At 43.5% G+C, this 15,783-nt stretch overlaps 1 protein-coding gene across 4 annotated transcripts in view; it reads right to left on the reverse strand.

The window, feature by feature from the left end:
• The window catches only part of LOC311147482 (vitamin D3 receptor A), a 95,160-nt gene that overhangs the window by 29,367 nt on the left and 50,010 nt on the right, over window positions 1–15,783 (reverse strand). For 3 of the 4 annotated variants that reach the window (XM_084184206.1, XM_084184208.1, XM_084184207.1), the window contains 2 exons: window positions 8,582–8,729; window positions 6,997–7,127 (listed from right to left, as the gene is read on the reverse strand). In XM_084184206.1, the coding sequence (XP_084040332.1) occupies window positions 6,997–7,127; window positions 8,582–8,727 (277 nt within the window). In that variant the 5' untranslated portion in view covers window positions 8,728–8,729. Of the gene's footprint in view, window positions 1–6,996; window positions 7,128–8,581; window positions 8,730–12,817; window positions 12,854–15,783 lie in introns of those variants that run through there. The other variant, XM_084184209.1, reaches the window with a different exon arrangement.

Raw genomic sequence — 15,783 nt, forward strand, 5'->3', positions numbered from 1 at the left:
GGATATTTATTTTTATAAAGATATTCTTTACCTGCAGGCTGCAATGTTTTTATTTGTTGGCTTTATGTAGGCTATTTTTACATAGTTTGAAATGACAATAGAAGTAACTTTTTGAATTTTGATTAACCACACGATAAGGATTGAGATACGAATACTTTATTATAAATTAAATTAATCTGTTCCACGAAAATGTGCATATGAAAATTATAACTGGCACGCAGATCGGTAGAAATGGTAAGATAAATTGGCACTCCAAATGGAAAAAGGTTGCCGACCCCTGGTGTAGCCTATTACCTAGTGGAAACTTCAGGAGCGTAACAGCAGAGTCTGCGAAGGCCAGCAGCAGCGGGAGGAAGCGGGTCAGATTTGTTTTTTCTCTTCTTCTGGTTAGGCTATCTTGATCTCTGGCTCCCGAGTAATTTGTTGGTCTTCATTATTTAAATCACAGTGTGCAGACAAGCTCAGTAGCCTATATATAGTTGATTTTATTAACAACACATAGGGTGTGTGTCTATATAGGGAAGAATACGTTTAAAAATGTAGACCAATCGATTGGTCGAAAGAACAGACGACTCTAGGTCGACCAAGATCAGTAAAATAAATTGTCGGGGACAGCTCTACTACACACTAGTAAATAAATTGAAACTAAACTAGAATGTATTTTTGTTTCAATGACGAAACAAATAAATCATACAAAATGTACCAGACAGAGACTAACTGCTACAAGTTAGCCTTGTAAATAAATAGCAATTAAAAGCTAAAAGCCTTTTCTGAATGTGAATAGGGTGGGGAATTGTCAGGGACCTCACGATACGATATTATCACGATACTTGGGTGCCGATACACGTATTGCGATTATCACGATTCTATATGTATTGCGATTCGATGTTCCAAACATATTGCTCACCATATGTCTGCTGCACACAGACAAGAGACAACATGAGAAAACGAGTTTTGATCAGTCATGGAAATAAGAAAGTGCTGAAAACAAATTGGCTCTATTTAATATGATGAGAAACAAGCTATGGAAGGAAAAATACTGGAGTTTTGGTGCCAGTACAGCCAACTAGCGCAAAAATGATAGTGATAGTCAAAACGATACAATATATTGTCAAAGATAATACCCCAATATGCAACTGTATTGATCCCCATCACAAAATGTGAATCAGCTTCATGGCAGGACAATCCTGTCTTGCCTGATGTTTTCTAGAAACTCCTGCACACTTCATTAGCAAAAAATTGCTTTTACCACCCTTGTCAGAAAATGTATTACGCAACAGTAAAACAAATGTTGCCTGTTTCACACACGGACAGATCGAATTCCTGCTAAACCAAGTTTGCCTGCCATTAACAGCAGCTGTGGTAGAATACATTTAATGTTTGTGTCTATCATTTGCCAATAGTCTTCACTGAACAGCAGATTGAAGGAAACGTAGGTGATAAAACCAAAATACTTTGGGAGCTGACTAACCACAACCAGGCAGCTGGTTCGTATTATATGCTAGCTAGTAGCTACAGTGGGGAAAAAAAGTATTTAGTCAGCCACCAATTGTGCAAGTTCTCCCACTTAAAAAGATGAGAGAGGCCTGTAATTTTCATCATAGGTACACGTCCACTATGACAGATAAATTGAGGGGAAAAAAATCCAGAAAATCACATTGTAGGATTTTTTATGAATTTATTTGCAAATTATGGTGGAAAATAAGTATTTGGTCACCTACAAACAAGCAATATTTCTGGCTCTCACAGACCTGTAACTTCTTTAAGAGGCTCCTCTGTCCTCCACTCGTTACCTGTATTAATGGCACTTGTTTGAACTTGTTATCAGTATAAAAGACACCTGTCCACAACCTCAAACAGTCACACTCCAAACTCCACTATGGCCAAGACCAAAGAGCTGTCAAAGGACACCAGAAACAAAATTGTAGACCTGCACCAGGCTGGGAAGACTGAATCTGCAATAGGTAAGCAGCTTGGTTTGAAGAAATCAACTGTGGGAGCAATTATTAGGAAATGGAAGACATACAAGACCACTGATAATCTCCCTCGATCTGGGGTTCCACGCAAGATCTCACCCCGTGGGGTCAAAATGATCACAAGAACGGTGAGCAAAAATCCCAGAACCACACAGGGGGACCTAGTGAATGACCTGCAGAGAGCTGGGACCAAAGTAACAAAGCCTACCATCAGTAACACACTACGCCGCCAGGGACTCAAATCCTGCAGTACCAGACGTGTCCCCCTGCTTAAGCCAGTACATGTCCAGGCCCGTCTGAAGTTTGCTAGAGTGCATTTGGATGATCCAGAAGAGGATTGGGAGAATGTCATATGGTCAGATGAAACCAAAATAGAACTTTTTGGTAAAAACTCAACTCGTCGTGTTTGGAGGACAAAGAATGCTGAGTTGCATCCAAAGAACACCATACCTACTGTGAAGCATGGGGGTGGAAACATCATGCTTTGGGGCCGTTTTTCTGCAAAGGGACCAGGACGACTGATCTGTGTAAAGGAAAGAATGAATGGGGCCATGTATCGTGAGATTTTGAGTGAAAACCTCCTTCCATCAGCAAGGGCATTGAAGATGAAACGTGGCTGGGTCTTTCAGCATGACAATGATCCCAAACACACCGCCCGGGCAACGAAGGAGTGGCTTCGTAAGAAGCATTTCAAGGTCCTGGAGTGGCCTAGCCAGTCTCCAGATCTCAACCCCATAGAAAATCTTTGGAGGGAGTTGAAAGTCTGTGTTGCCCAGCGACAGCCCCAAAACATGACTGCTCTAGAGGAGATCTGCATGGAGGAATGGGCCAAAATACCAGCAACAGTGTGTGAAAACCTTGTGAAGACTTACAGAAAACGTTTGACCTGTGTCATTGCCAACAAAGGATATATAACAAATTATTGAGAAACTTTTGTTATTGACCAAATACTTATTTTCCACCATAATTTGCAAATAAATTCATAAAAAATCCTACAATGTGACTTTCTGGAAAAAAAATTCTAATTTTGTCTGTCATAGTTGACGTGTACCTATGATGAAAATTACAGGCCTCTCTCATCTTTTTAAGTGGGAGAACTTGCACAATTGGTGGCTGACTAAATACTTTTTTTCCCCCACTGTACCTATTGAGCTGTGCCGCTGCCGCCCACATTTGATTTAATCTATTGTCATATTTAAGGATTTATCCACAATGGAGACAATATACAGCCACACTGTTCAGAACTAGAGGTGGACCAGCTTTACTCTAAGATAGAATCTTGTTTTACTACTGCTGGTTGGCTGACATCAGGCCAGAACGGGACACCGAGTAGCCCATCTAGCATGGCATTGTCAGAAGGACCGCCGCCGCAGCCAGGCTAGCATGTGGTCATTTTCCAGAGTTAACCAGCAATCGTCTGCTGTGCTTTCTGGATAGTATTTCACAGTGCCTTTTTGTTTGGTTGGCACAGCGGTGAGGTGACAGACAGCCGGCGGAGACCAGAAAAATCGAGCTGTTTACCACAAATGTCTCCACATTTATTCATTAGCCTCATGCCTGGATCGACATGGCAGAGGACTGAGCTGCAGGGTGAGAGAGAGGAGAAAGAACGAAAGAAGGAGAGAGAGAGGGAGAAGGCGAGAGAGAGAAGAGAGGAAATAGGAAGGAGAGAGAAAGGAGAGAGAAAAAGAAAGGAGAGAGGAGAAAGAATGAGAAGGCAAGAGAGGAGAGAAAAAGAGGAGAAAGAGGAATGAGAGAGAAAGAGATAAAGAGAAGGAGATAGAGGAGACAAAGAAAGAAGGAGAGAGAAGAGGAGAGAGGAAAGAAGAGAGCCGAGAGAAAGAGGAGAAAAGGATAGAAAGGATAAAGGGGGAGAGGGCGAGAGAAAGGGGAGAAGTAGAGAGAAAGAGCGAGAGAAAGAGAAGGAGTGAGAGAGGAAGGAGAAAGAGAAAAGAGCGCGCAAAGAAAGAGAGAAAGAACGAGCAAAAGAGAGGAAAGAGAACGAGAGAAGAGAGAGAGGGATGAGAGAGAAATAGGAGAGAGAAAGAAGTAGAGCTAGGAGAAAGAAAAGGAGAGAAAGGAGAGGGTAAGGGGAGAAGGAGAGCGAGAGCGAGAGAAAATAGAGGAGCGAAAGAGTAGAGAGAAAGAGAAGAAAGAAAGAGAAGTCGAGAGAGAAGAGATGAAGAGAGAGAAAGCAAGAGGAGAGAAGGCAAGATAAAGAGGAGCGCGAGAAGGAGAGAAAGAGGAGAGAGAAAGAGAGGGAGAGACCAGTTCTGAACGGACCCGAGGACAACTCAACCATTTCCGTATAGACCTGGTCAGATCAGAGTTAGGGAAGCAGCAGAGAAGTGAATTTGTAAGCTACTTTATTAACAGAGCTGATAAAACGCAAGAGAGAGACGCTCTAGCAGGTGTAGGAGGGGCCTTGCGGTGTGAGTACTGTGAGCGAGTGATACAGGAGCAAGGAGGGAGGGAGAGAGAGACAGCAACCAACCATACCAAGCAGACTCGCGCTAGTGTACTAACTTCTAGTTTGTCACAGCTAGGTTATTTATCATTCAATATGATTACGTAGTACCGGTCTTGACTGCATCAAACCGAGAGAAGCTAGCTAGCTACGCTATCTTGGCTAACTCAGGCTGCATGCGCTTTCTCCCTGTCCTACAGTTCCAAATAACAACACTTCCATTCAGGTTATTAAGTAGCAGCGTACCTGTTGGCTCTTGTAGCCTATCCTTCTCATTTTAATGCCATTTTCCATTGATTAGATCATCTCCTAACTTGCTTTGCCACACACGGAGGCTCTATGACTGTAGTGTCGCTTTGAGGACTTGTGATTGGCCGACAACAACAAGCCACTGCATAGGATATTGTCGTTGAGCAGTGGTGACATACTGTTAACGTTTTATCCACAACTCTGTCCATCGCCGTTGTAATCTACTGTGAAGCCGAAATGTTCCCAAACAGGAGATTTAAAACAATGGAGGATCCTCTAATTATGTTTTATAGACCACACCACTCGCCATCGTACAGAACTAGTTCCCAGCTGCGCCTCACAAAAGGATAGTTTGGAATGCACCAATTAACCTTAGAATTTTGATTACAACGTGTGCATAGGCTCTAGTTGTTCTAACGGAATAGCCTACAACGTTTCTTCAACTCAGATTTACTCAAGAGGCAATGGCATACAACACAGCGTAGTCATAGCTTAAAGGCTAGTTTACAGAGAGGTCATAATAGTTTGTAGGCCAAACCGATTTTCGGGATGTCTCATAGTCTGACAAACACTGCTCTAGCTATGTCACCTTTCACCGCAGACGTGCGACATCGGCGCATCCAATGCAAAATAATATTTCTCTAGCTTAACCTGACAGATTTATGGGAATTTTTTTATGCTAATTAGATTTCCGTGGGGCGCGGACCTCGACTTTAGGATATCATCAATATCACTACAACTACCCCTCTATTACTCAGAGAAAGTAAGGTAGGAGGCACCTCCATGCAGAATGAGCACAGAGGCGCTATTCCTTGCTGCTTTCCTGGTAACCCTGTAGCTTAAGGGAGCATGGGTAATTGTGTACTGCTCACTGATTTGGCAGGCTGCGCAGAGTGGGCAGGCCTGCTCTGTTGTCTTGGCACTCACACTAACAACTGTGGACAACGTGGCTGGATCCTCAGCATGGCAGGGGTGCTTTGAAGAAGCAACAAAAAACTGTAGGGGCAAGGCTTTGGATTGACCAATTACAGTGTTAAGACTACACCCACAGGTCATCAACGTCAACTGTCATTACTGTCATTAACACACAGAGCTGTGCAAAACATCTCCGTGTAGCATTTAACATGATTTATTCATGCGAACATACAGTGCTATTTGAGTCACATACTGTAACAGTCCAAAAAAAGAGGCCCAACAGGCAAACTTTAAAGAACATCAACATTCTACTTTACATAACCGCTTCCGCTTGTGTCCACATCAAGCTTAGCACAGCTCGACAACTGCTCAGTCGCCGCGCTGATCCAATCGCAAGTCTCATTCCACACATCTGCCTGAAATGTTTCGTGCCACATCGTTTTTACATGAGTGAGCTCCACATGACTGGGGCATGCAGCGCCAGGCAGCTCCTGCCTCATCCATGACTCAGTGGCCTATAGCACTTGTGTAGACAAAGAGGCCATTTTAGCAGTTTGGATCCTTTTTTCTTTTCCAGGGGGCTCATTTAGGCTTGTGACTGTTTGCAGGCTAGGCTACATGGCAGCAGCTCCACTCTCCTCCTGCTGGTGAATTAAATCTGTGTCGGACCATTGTGTAACAGGCCGGAGATAGTGTGTCATTGTTGGACTGGTCTTAATTTCTGTCCCCTCCCTCTTTCTGTCACCTCAAAATGAACAGCTTGTTTATTTTCATAACCATGCTGATTTGTTGGTGTTCCAGCACAGTAAAGTGGAGGGTATTTCATAAAGCTGGATTAATATGATTTAGCTAGTTAATTTTTCTAAATATTCTGAAACAACCACATATTTTCTAATTCGGTAAAGAATGTACAACAGGCCTGGGCATTGTTGTTCACTAATTTACTCCAAGTAGGGAAAGGATGGCGGAGTTGAAAAGTAATAAAAGGGAGTATATATATAAAAAACATGGGGGATTGGAAGTGATGCAGACAATTACATTGATAGAAGATACAATCTATCTGCAATATTAAGCTGATCCATCCCCCTCAAAAAAAAGATAAAAAAAGAAAAGAAAAAAAGAATGTAAAACAGTACAACCCTGGTCTATTTTCTGGCTGAATGCAACCCAAATACAGACAACATAAAGAGCATGTCCAGGCAACGATGACTATTCATGAATGTACAGTAAAACAGAAGGTAGTAACATGCTGTACAGTGGAGATTGTACTGTACTGCTCTTCACATTAGGCCTACATGTAAATAGTCTTTAGCCAGCATGAGCCCAGCACTTAAAGTGCTGAAGTTACTTTATTTATGACCATTTAGCAATCAGTCTCTGAGCACTCACACTCCTTCATCATGCCGATGTCCACGCAGCGTTTGAGCCGGCAGGCCTGGCAGTGCCGCCGGTTGTCCTTGGTGATGGTGCAGCTGCTGTTGAAGGGGCAGGTGAAACTTGCCTTACGCTTCATGCTGCGTCTGGTGGGGGCAGAGATATTAAAACCTGGCTCACTGGCACATTCATATATACACAGAGACATTAAAACCTTGCTGCATACACTGGAATTTTTTGCAAAAAGGGAGGCAGATGGGATTATTACTCAGCTGGATTACATTTGTAGACACACAAACGGAATTAGAAAACTACACTACTAGACATGAGAGGACAGCTGACTTGACATTTACATTTATATTTTAGTCATTTAGCAGACGCTCTTATCCAGAGCGACTTACAGTTAGCGAGTGCATACGTTATTTTTTAGATTTTTCAATCCCTCCCCTACCTTGGACGACGCTGGGCCAATTGTGCGCCGCCCCATGGGTCTCCCGGTCACGGCCGGCTACGACAGAGCCTGGATTCGAACCAGGATCTCTAGTGGCACAGCCTTAGACCACTGCGCCACTCGGGAGACTCAAGAGTGACGAGTGAAGGGTTGAGTTTAATGAGAACAGCATAATGCCTGAGAAAGACAGTCTGGCATTTTTTCCCCCTTCTTTCCTGTAGACACTTTCTCTCATCCATATACATCGGTTACATTTTAAGAAGCTGCATAAAGTTACCTAGACTGAGATATGATATGGCCAACCCTTTTGATAGGGTGCTTCTGCCCTGCAGTAGGAGTACTTCGATCACTATGAACCCTATAGGTATAAACCTAGAACCGTACAGTGTTTTATATGTTTTCTTGATGTTCTTCATGGTTTCAAGAAATCAAAGGGAAAAAAATTGAAGGGAAACAGCTCAGCTTTGAATTCAGCAGCGAAACGGACGTCTATGGAAAACTCTATTTGACCTGTACTTGTAAAGATATACACAGTGGCGTTGGACTCACGCAACTGCACTGATCGCGAGCACTTGTTTCTATGATCGACTAAACTGGTTTACGGTTAACAAGTTTATAACAAGGCTGTGGTTTCTGACATCTTCTGCTGTAAAATAACAGCCACAAACGACAGATCTTGGCTACATTAATGAAGTTACCCCCTCTAGGCCAATTCCTTGTCTTTAAACAAAAATACTCACATTCTCCCATTCCTGCTCAAAAGACCAGCTTGCACTAGCTTTAAAAAGCTTCCAGGTAATACGCTTCCATATGGACAGCACAACCAGGTTGAGGTTGGTTTAGTTTGGCTTGGATCGGAGGCTGTCAGATTTGCATTATTTTTTTATTATTTTAGTATTGCCCAAAAGACCACATTGTTTTTATTCCCGGATAGTGTGGTATGTTCTCCTCTGTGCAGGAAGTATAGAGCCCTAATAAGCCCCGGAGCCCCACAGGCTACTCCACTACATTGTGTTCATTAGGGCAAGCAACTGGAAATAAAAATGAAGACAGCCCCGGACAACCCTTCCTGTTCCAAGTCAAACTGGACCCTCCAGCCCAATCCCATCCCATGTATAGTGTACCTGCCCTGTCCTGGTGAGTACCCACCTGAAGAAGCCCTTGCAGCCCTCGCAGGTCATGGCATTGAAGTGGAAGCCTGTGGCCTTGTCCCCGCAGACGCCACAGATGCGCGGCGCGTTGCGGTCGAACTCATCAGGCCCCACCACAGAGGTACTCACAGCCATGGCCTCCATCACTGCAATGAGAGAGGAGAGAGAGTGGTTGGTTAGCAGTGGTCTGGCGCAGTCTTTATCCTTCCCATGTGTGTGAACAAGGCTGTATCAGACAGGTTGCATGTGTTGCTACTCATATTATAGGGACAGGTGTTTGGGAAATTAGCATAAGCGAATAGCCACAAGACAAGAAGAACACCCTGATGATTGTTCCTGTTATTGGCTCTGTAGTGACATAACGATCACACCATCTGTCCCTGTCAATTAAAAAAAACTACTGAAGTAATGCACACCAGAGGTAACACACCTAACCCCTTTTCAATCTCACTGCCTAATTTCCTTTGACAACCAAAGATCCTCTGGCACTGTATGTCTAGAGATGAGCAGAGAGAGACATTATATCCTATTAGTGGTGTTACATATAGGAATTAGGGACCTCCCAGGAGGATGAAGCAGCTCTAACAGGGAACAGAGGGAAGAGGAAGCTGGACCAAAGAAAAGAGAAACGGGAAGAGGTTGTGATTGACGGGGCGTGAGAAAGTGAGTTCAACAGTCAGTTACATGGCCAGACTGGGTTTAGCCTGCCTGTAGGGCAGGTTTCCCCAACTGGCAGCCCACGAGCTGAATTTGGCCTGTGGGTGATTTTATTTTGGGGGGGGGACATAAAATACTAAAAACACCAGCAAATCAGCTCAGAGTGGTTTACATTTTGGAAATCTGTTCCAATGTATTCCCACGCATAACAGAGATACAGTGCCTTCGGAAAGTATTCAGACCCCTTGACTTTACAGCCTTATCAAAAATTGATTAAATTGTTTTTTTTCCCCTCATCAATCTACACACAATACCCCATAATGACAAAGCAAAAACTGGTTTTTAGAAATGGTTGCTAATATAAAAAATAAAGAATAAAAAAAAGATTTATGACATTTATATAAGTATTCAGACCCTTTACTCAGTACTTTGTTGAAGCACCTTTGGCAGCGATTACAGCCTTGAGTGTTCTTGAGTATGACACTACAAGCTTGGCACACCTATATTTGGGGAGTTTCTCCCATTCTTCTCTGCAGATCCTCTCAAGCTCTGTCAGGTTGGATAGGGAGCATTGCTGCACAGCTATTTTCAGGTCTCTCCAGAGATGTTCGATCGGGTTCAAGTACGGGCTCTGGCTGGGCCACTCAAGGACATTCAGAGACTTGTCCCGAAGCCACTACTGCGTTGTCTTGGCTGTGTGCTTAGGGTCGTTGTCCTGTTGGAAGATGAACCTTCGCCCCAGTCGGGAAGTCCTGAGCACTCTGGAGCAGGTTTTCATCAAGGATCTCTCTGTACTTTGCTCCGTTCATCTTTCTCTCGATCCTGCCTAGTCTCCCTGCCGCTGACAAACATCCCCACAGCATGATGCTGCCACCACGCTTCACCGTAGGGATGGTACCAGGTATCCTCCAGATATGACGCTTGGCATTCAGGCCAAAGAGCACAATCTTGGTTTCATCAGACCAGAAAATCTTGTTTCTCATGGTTAGAGTCCCCTTTAGGTGCCCTTTGGCAAACTCCAAGCGAGTTGTCATGTGCCTTTACTGAGGAGTGGCTTCCGTCTGGCCACTCTACCATAAAGGCTTAATTAGTGGAGTGCTACAGAGACGGTTGTCCTTCTGGAAGGTTCTCCCATCTCCACAGAGGAACTCTGGAGCTCTGTCAGAGTGACCATCGGGTTCTTGGTCACCTCTCTGACCAAGGCCCTTCTCCTCAGTTTGGCCGGGCGGCCAGCTCTAGGAAATTGCCATCGATAAAATGCAAATTGTTTTTGTTGTCCGTAGCTTATGCCTGCCCATACCATATCCCCACCATGGGGCACTCTGTTCACAACATTGACATCAGCAAACTGCTCACCCACACGACACCATGCACGCTGTATGCCATCTGCCCGGTACAGTTGAAACAGGATTCATCCATGAAGAGCACACTTCTTCAGAATGCCAGTGGCCATTTAAGGTGAGCATTTGCCCACTGACGTCGGTTACAATGCCAAACTGCAGTCAGGTCAAGACCCTGGTGAGGACGAGGAGCACGCAGATGAGCTTCCCTGAAACGGTTTTTGACAGTTTGTACAGAAATTCTTCAGTTGTGGAAACCCACAGTTTCATCAGATGTCCAGGTGGCTGGCCTCAGACGATCCTGCAGGTGAAGAAGCCGGATGTGGAGGTCCTAGTCTGGCGTGGTTACAGTGCGGTTGTGAGGCCGGTTGGACGTACTGCCAAATTATCTAAAACAACGTTGGAGGCGGCTTATGGTAGAGAAATTAACATTCAATTCTTTGGCAACAGCTCTAGTGGACATTCCTGCAGTGAGCATGCCAACTGCACGCTCCCGCAACTTGAGACATCTGTGGCATTGTGTTGTGTGACTAAACTGCACATTTAGTGGCCTTTTATTGTCCCCAGCACAAGGTGCACCTGTGTAATGATAATGCTGTTTAATCAGCTGCGTGATATGCCACACCTGTCAGGTGGATGGATTATCTTGGCAAAGGAGAAATGCTAATTAACAACAGGGATGTAAACAAATTTGTGCACAAAATTTGAGAAATATGCTTTTTGTGCACATGGAAAATGTCTGCAATCTTTTATTTCAGCTCAGTATATAAACAATCTCTCAAGCACAAGACCACCTGCTTGTGAGTAGTCAGCTAATCTTATATTTAAAGTTTAGCCAACTTGGATCTAATTGCTAGCTAACAAGGCAGAACAGTTGAATTGTTATGAACACACCCTTCTGTCCGTCCCTAACTGTTTGAACAGCATGTTAGCCTGTCCACTTTGTTCAGATGTTGAAATCAAGTGGCCTACCTTATTTCTCAGAATAAGACTGAGTTGCCAATTCCTTATATAATTGTGTTTTATGTTTATTGTTGCACATTTATAAAAACAGACTAGACAGCTAGTACAACAGTATTTGGCTAAAATGCTGCTAACGGCACGTGGTACCGCAATGCTGCGCGCGACAAACTGAGCACTCATTTTCCAGAATCAGTGTTCACTGATACTCTCGTTTTAGTAGTGTCTGCTCTGCGCGCAATTTGAGGAGTTGAGACATAAAAACGTTATCGTTAGAAAAGGTTAACTTCACTATTACAATAAAATAATGACCGATTCTGTTGGAACAAACCTCAAATGCAAATAGTTTAAACAGCGTGTCAGAGACGAAGAAGTGATCTCTAATCTTTGTTGTTTTGAGTGGTAGGGGGAAGGGCTTGGTTTGTGTGTAAACCACAGAGGAAGAGGCAAAGTGCTAAAATCTGTCCAACATTAGCCCAATGCGTCTCTATGAGCTTATTTTGGGCCTAACTAAACTTGTCGCCTGCCTTCCCGCCTTTGGGACAACGACTCCCATTGTTAGGGCGGAGACATGTGAATCTCGTCATTATATAATCATAATAATAATATAATATGCCATTTAGCAGACGCTTTTATCCAAAGCGACTTACAGTCATGCGTGCATACATTTTTGTGTATGGGTGGTCCCGAGGATCGAACCCACTACCTTGGCATTACAAGCGCCATGCTCTACCAGCTGAGCTACAGAGGATCTCTGGTGTAAATGGGAAGCACAGAAAGAGCATAGGAGATGAGACCAAAAAGACAGCTTGAGAACAAGTGGACATAAAATGCTCAATAAAAAATGTAACAAATACAAATTATTGCGATACAGGCATTTGGAATATCGCGCAAAAACATAGATTTGAATTAATTTCATATAGGTTACCCAGCCCTACTGATTAGGCATTCCCGTCAAAATGCCAGACACCAATAACCCCCATACACATAGAAAACAAGGACATGCCATTTCTCAATATATAGTACTAGCAAATTCTGAACCATTAGACTGAAAAACAGTAATAATACATTCTTATTTAGCAAGTAATGACCCATGTGTAACAGGGGCGTGTACATACAGTGCATTCGGAAACCATTCGGACTCTTTGACTTTTTCCACATTTTGTTACGTTACAGCATTAGTCTAAAATTGAATAATCTATCTACACACAATACCCCATAATGAGAAAGCAAAAACAGGTTTTAGCAAATGTATTAAAGATTAAAAACAGAAATACCTTATTTACATAAGTATTCAGGCCCTTTGCTATAATACTCGAAATTGAGCCAAGGTGCATCCTGTTTCCATTGACCATCCTTAAGATGTTTCTACAAACTTGATTGTAGTTCACCTGTGGTAAATTAAATTGATTGGATTTAGAAAAGGCACACACCTGTCTACGTAAGGTCCCACAGTTGACAGTGCATGTCAGAGCAACAACCAAGCCATGACGTCGAAGGAATTCTCCGTAGAGCTCCGAGACAGGATTGTGTCGAGGCACAGATCTGGGGAAGGGTACCAAAAAAGGGCCTTGGTCAGGGAAGTGACCAAGAACCCAATGGTCACTCTGACAGAGCTCCAGAGTTCCTCTGTGGAGATGGGAGAACCTTCTAGAAGGACAACCATCTCTGCAGCACTCCACCAATCAGGCCTTTATGGTAAAGTGGCCAGACGGAAGCCACTCCTCAGTAAAAGGCACGACAGCCCGCTTGGAGTTTGCCAAAAGCCACCCAAAGGCCATGAGAAACAAGATTCTCTGGTCTGATGAAACCAAGATTGAACTCTTTGGCCTGAATGCCAAACGTCACAGAGGAAACCTGGCACCATCCCTACGGTGAAGCATGGTGGTGGCAGCATTTCAGCGGCAGGGACTGGGAGACTAGTCAGGATCGAGGGAAAAATGAACGGAGCAAAGTACAGAAAGATCATTGATGAAAACCTGCTCCAGAGCACTCAGGACCTCAGACTGGGGTGAAGGTTCCCCTTCCAACAGGACAACGACCCTAAGCACACAGCCATGACAACGCAGGAGTGGCTTTGGGACAAGTCTCTAAATGTCCTTGAGTGGCCCAGCCAGAGCCCGGACTTGAACCTGATCGAACATCTCTGGAGAGATCTGAAAATAGCTGTGCAGCGACGCTCCCCATCCAACCTGACCGAGCTTGAGAGGATCTGCAGAGAAGAATGTGAGAAACTCCCCAAATGCAGGTGTGCCAAGCTTGTAGCGTAATACCCAAGAAGACGAGGCTCTAATCGCTGCCAAAGGTGCTTCAACAAAGTACTGAGTAAAAAATAAAAAATAATAAATGTATGCACTCACTAACTGTAAGTCGCTCTGGATAAGAGCGTCTGCTAAATGACTAAAATGTAAATGTAAAAATGAGTAAAGGGTCTGAATACTCACGTAAATGTGATATTTCAGTTTCTTTTTTTACACATTTGCAACAATTTCTAAAAACCTGTTTTTGCTTTGTCATTATGGGGTATTGTGTATAGATTGATGAGGGGAAAAAACGATTTAATCAATTTTAGAATAAGGCTAACGTAACAAAATGTGTAAAAAGTCTAGGGGTCTGAATACTTTTCAGAACGCACTGTATTTGTATGGGGATTCAATAACGCAGACGCAGGATGTTGATTGATTAACATGGGCTACACACTATAATCAAAATAGTCCAACCACAGGCCATAACATTATTCATCGTTGCACTAGAGAAATCAACAAGGTTTAGCCAAGATGTGAATAATTGAACAGCTGTCATCTGTTTCTCTGATGACAAAGACACTGGTTGGTTTGACCATTTAGTGTTTTCGTCCATGGCTCACCACAGGGCCAGAGCAGAAACAAGTTGTTTTTCTTTAGCTAGAAGCTGAAAACATAATGCGGACTGGCGAAGCAAGTCCCCCTCTATTCCTGGAAGCAATCATTAGGTTGTTACTCTGACTGGCAAATAGTTGCATAGAGACCGAGGTGCCTAATATAAAGTCAGGCTGCCCCAATGGTAGACTAGTCCAGCGTTGCCACTTGCCAGTCTCATATGAGATAGAGGCCCAATCCCAAAATCAACCCCTAAGCCCCTACACCCTAGCAAATCAGAGGGCAAAAGGAACTATTACCATATTGCTTACACCTGTCAAATCCACTCAGATCTCCACAAGTGCATAGGGAGTAGGTCTTAGGGGTCGATTTAGGATTGGGCCAGAGCTTCCCCATCATTGTGCCAATCATTGAAACACAGGCTTTTAAGCACCATCCCTCCCCAAACACAGAGCTGAATGGAAACTAGGACTAACATTCCTAATAGTGCTGGGTCAATGTCAGTGTGTGTGCACTTTCAACATCTGTTGTATTTTTGTTAGCTTGCCTTGTAGCTTGGTTAAATTGTAATTTTGACATGGATAGTGCCGGTTGTCCAATAAAACAATTCTCTGAACTCGCCACAACATGGGGAAAATCGCTTTCTTTCTAAACATGATCCACCTGCCAACAGTGCTGTGTAATGAATAGAGCATGAACACAAATCTCAGTCAGGTCAATGCCATTTAGTCCTTGAGCAGATGCTTAACACCCAGTAAACATCCAACTGTATCAACACGTGATGCAGCAATGTATGCTATTTCACTGGATGTGGGCTCTTATGTTAACAAATGGAACAAGCGCAATAAAGCAACAATATTAAGCTAGTTTCATATAATCTATGCAGGTCAGGAGATGAAACATGGATCCTCCACCCTGCTTTGACTGCATCTATGTCCTCTGGTCTCTTGACACACCCCATCCACTAACAAGTAGTACAGTGCCAGTCTTCTCTTTGTGAGTTCTTGCCATCACAAATCTGATGTTCCACAACAGACCTCTGACCGTGAAAGACGGCCTGCCTGGAGTCTCACACCGAGAGGATAATAAAAAGAAAGGTCAGGGCTCCAGACTAACTTTCTCAGTTGGTGGCACCAGCCCATTAATTAGTAATCACCTTATAAAGGCATTCAGTGAGATTTTTTGTTGTTGAAAAATAGACTACTGAGATGGCATGATAAAAAATGTTTTATCAAACATGTCCAAGCAGGAATGCATGATTCAAGTAATTTGGATGTGCAACCTAAACGAGTGATTTTAATAAATGTTTGGTTGACAATTAGGTTATTGTTGATATATTCTACTTTCAAAATAGGGCTCCAGAATTGAGATTGATTGTTTTTGCT

This window comes from Coregonus lavaretus (genome assembly GCF_964263955.1).
Source record: "Coregonus lavaretus genome assembly, chromosome: 20".
Classification (NCBI taxonomy): Eukaryota; Metazoa; Chordata; class Actinopteri; order Salmoniformes; family Salmonidae; genus Coregonus; species Coregonus lavaretus.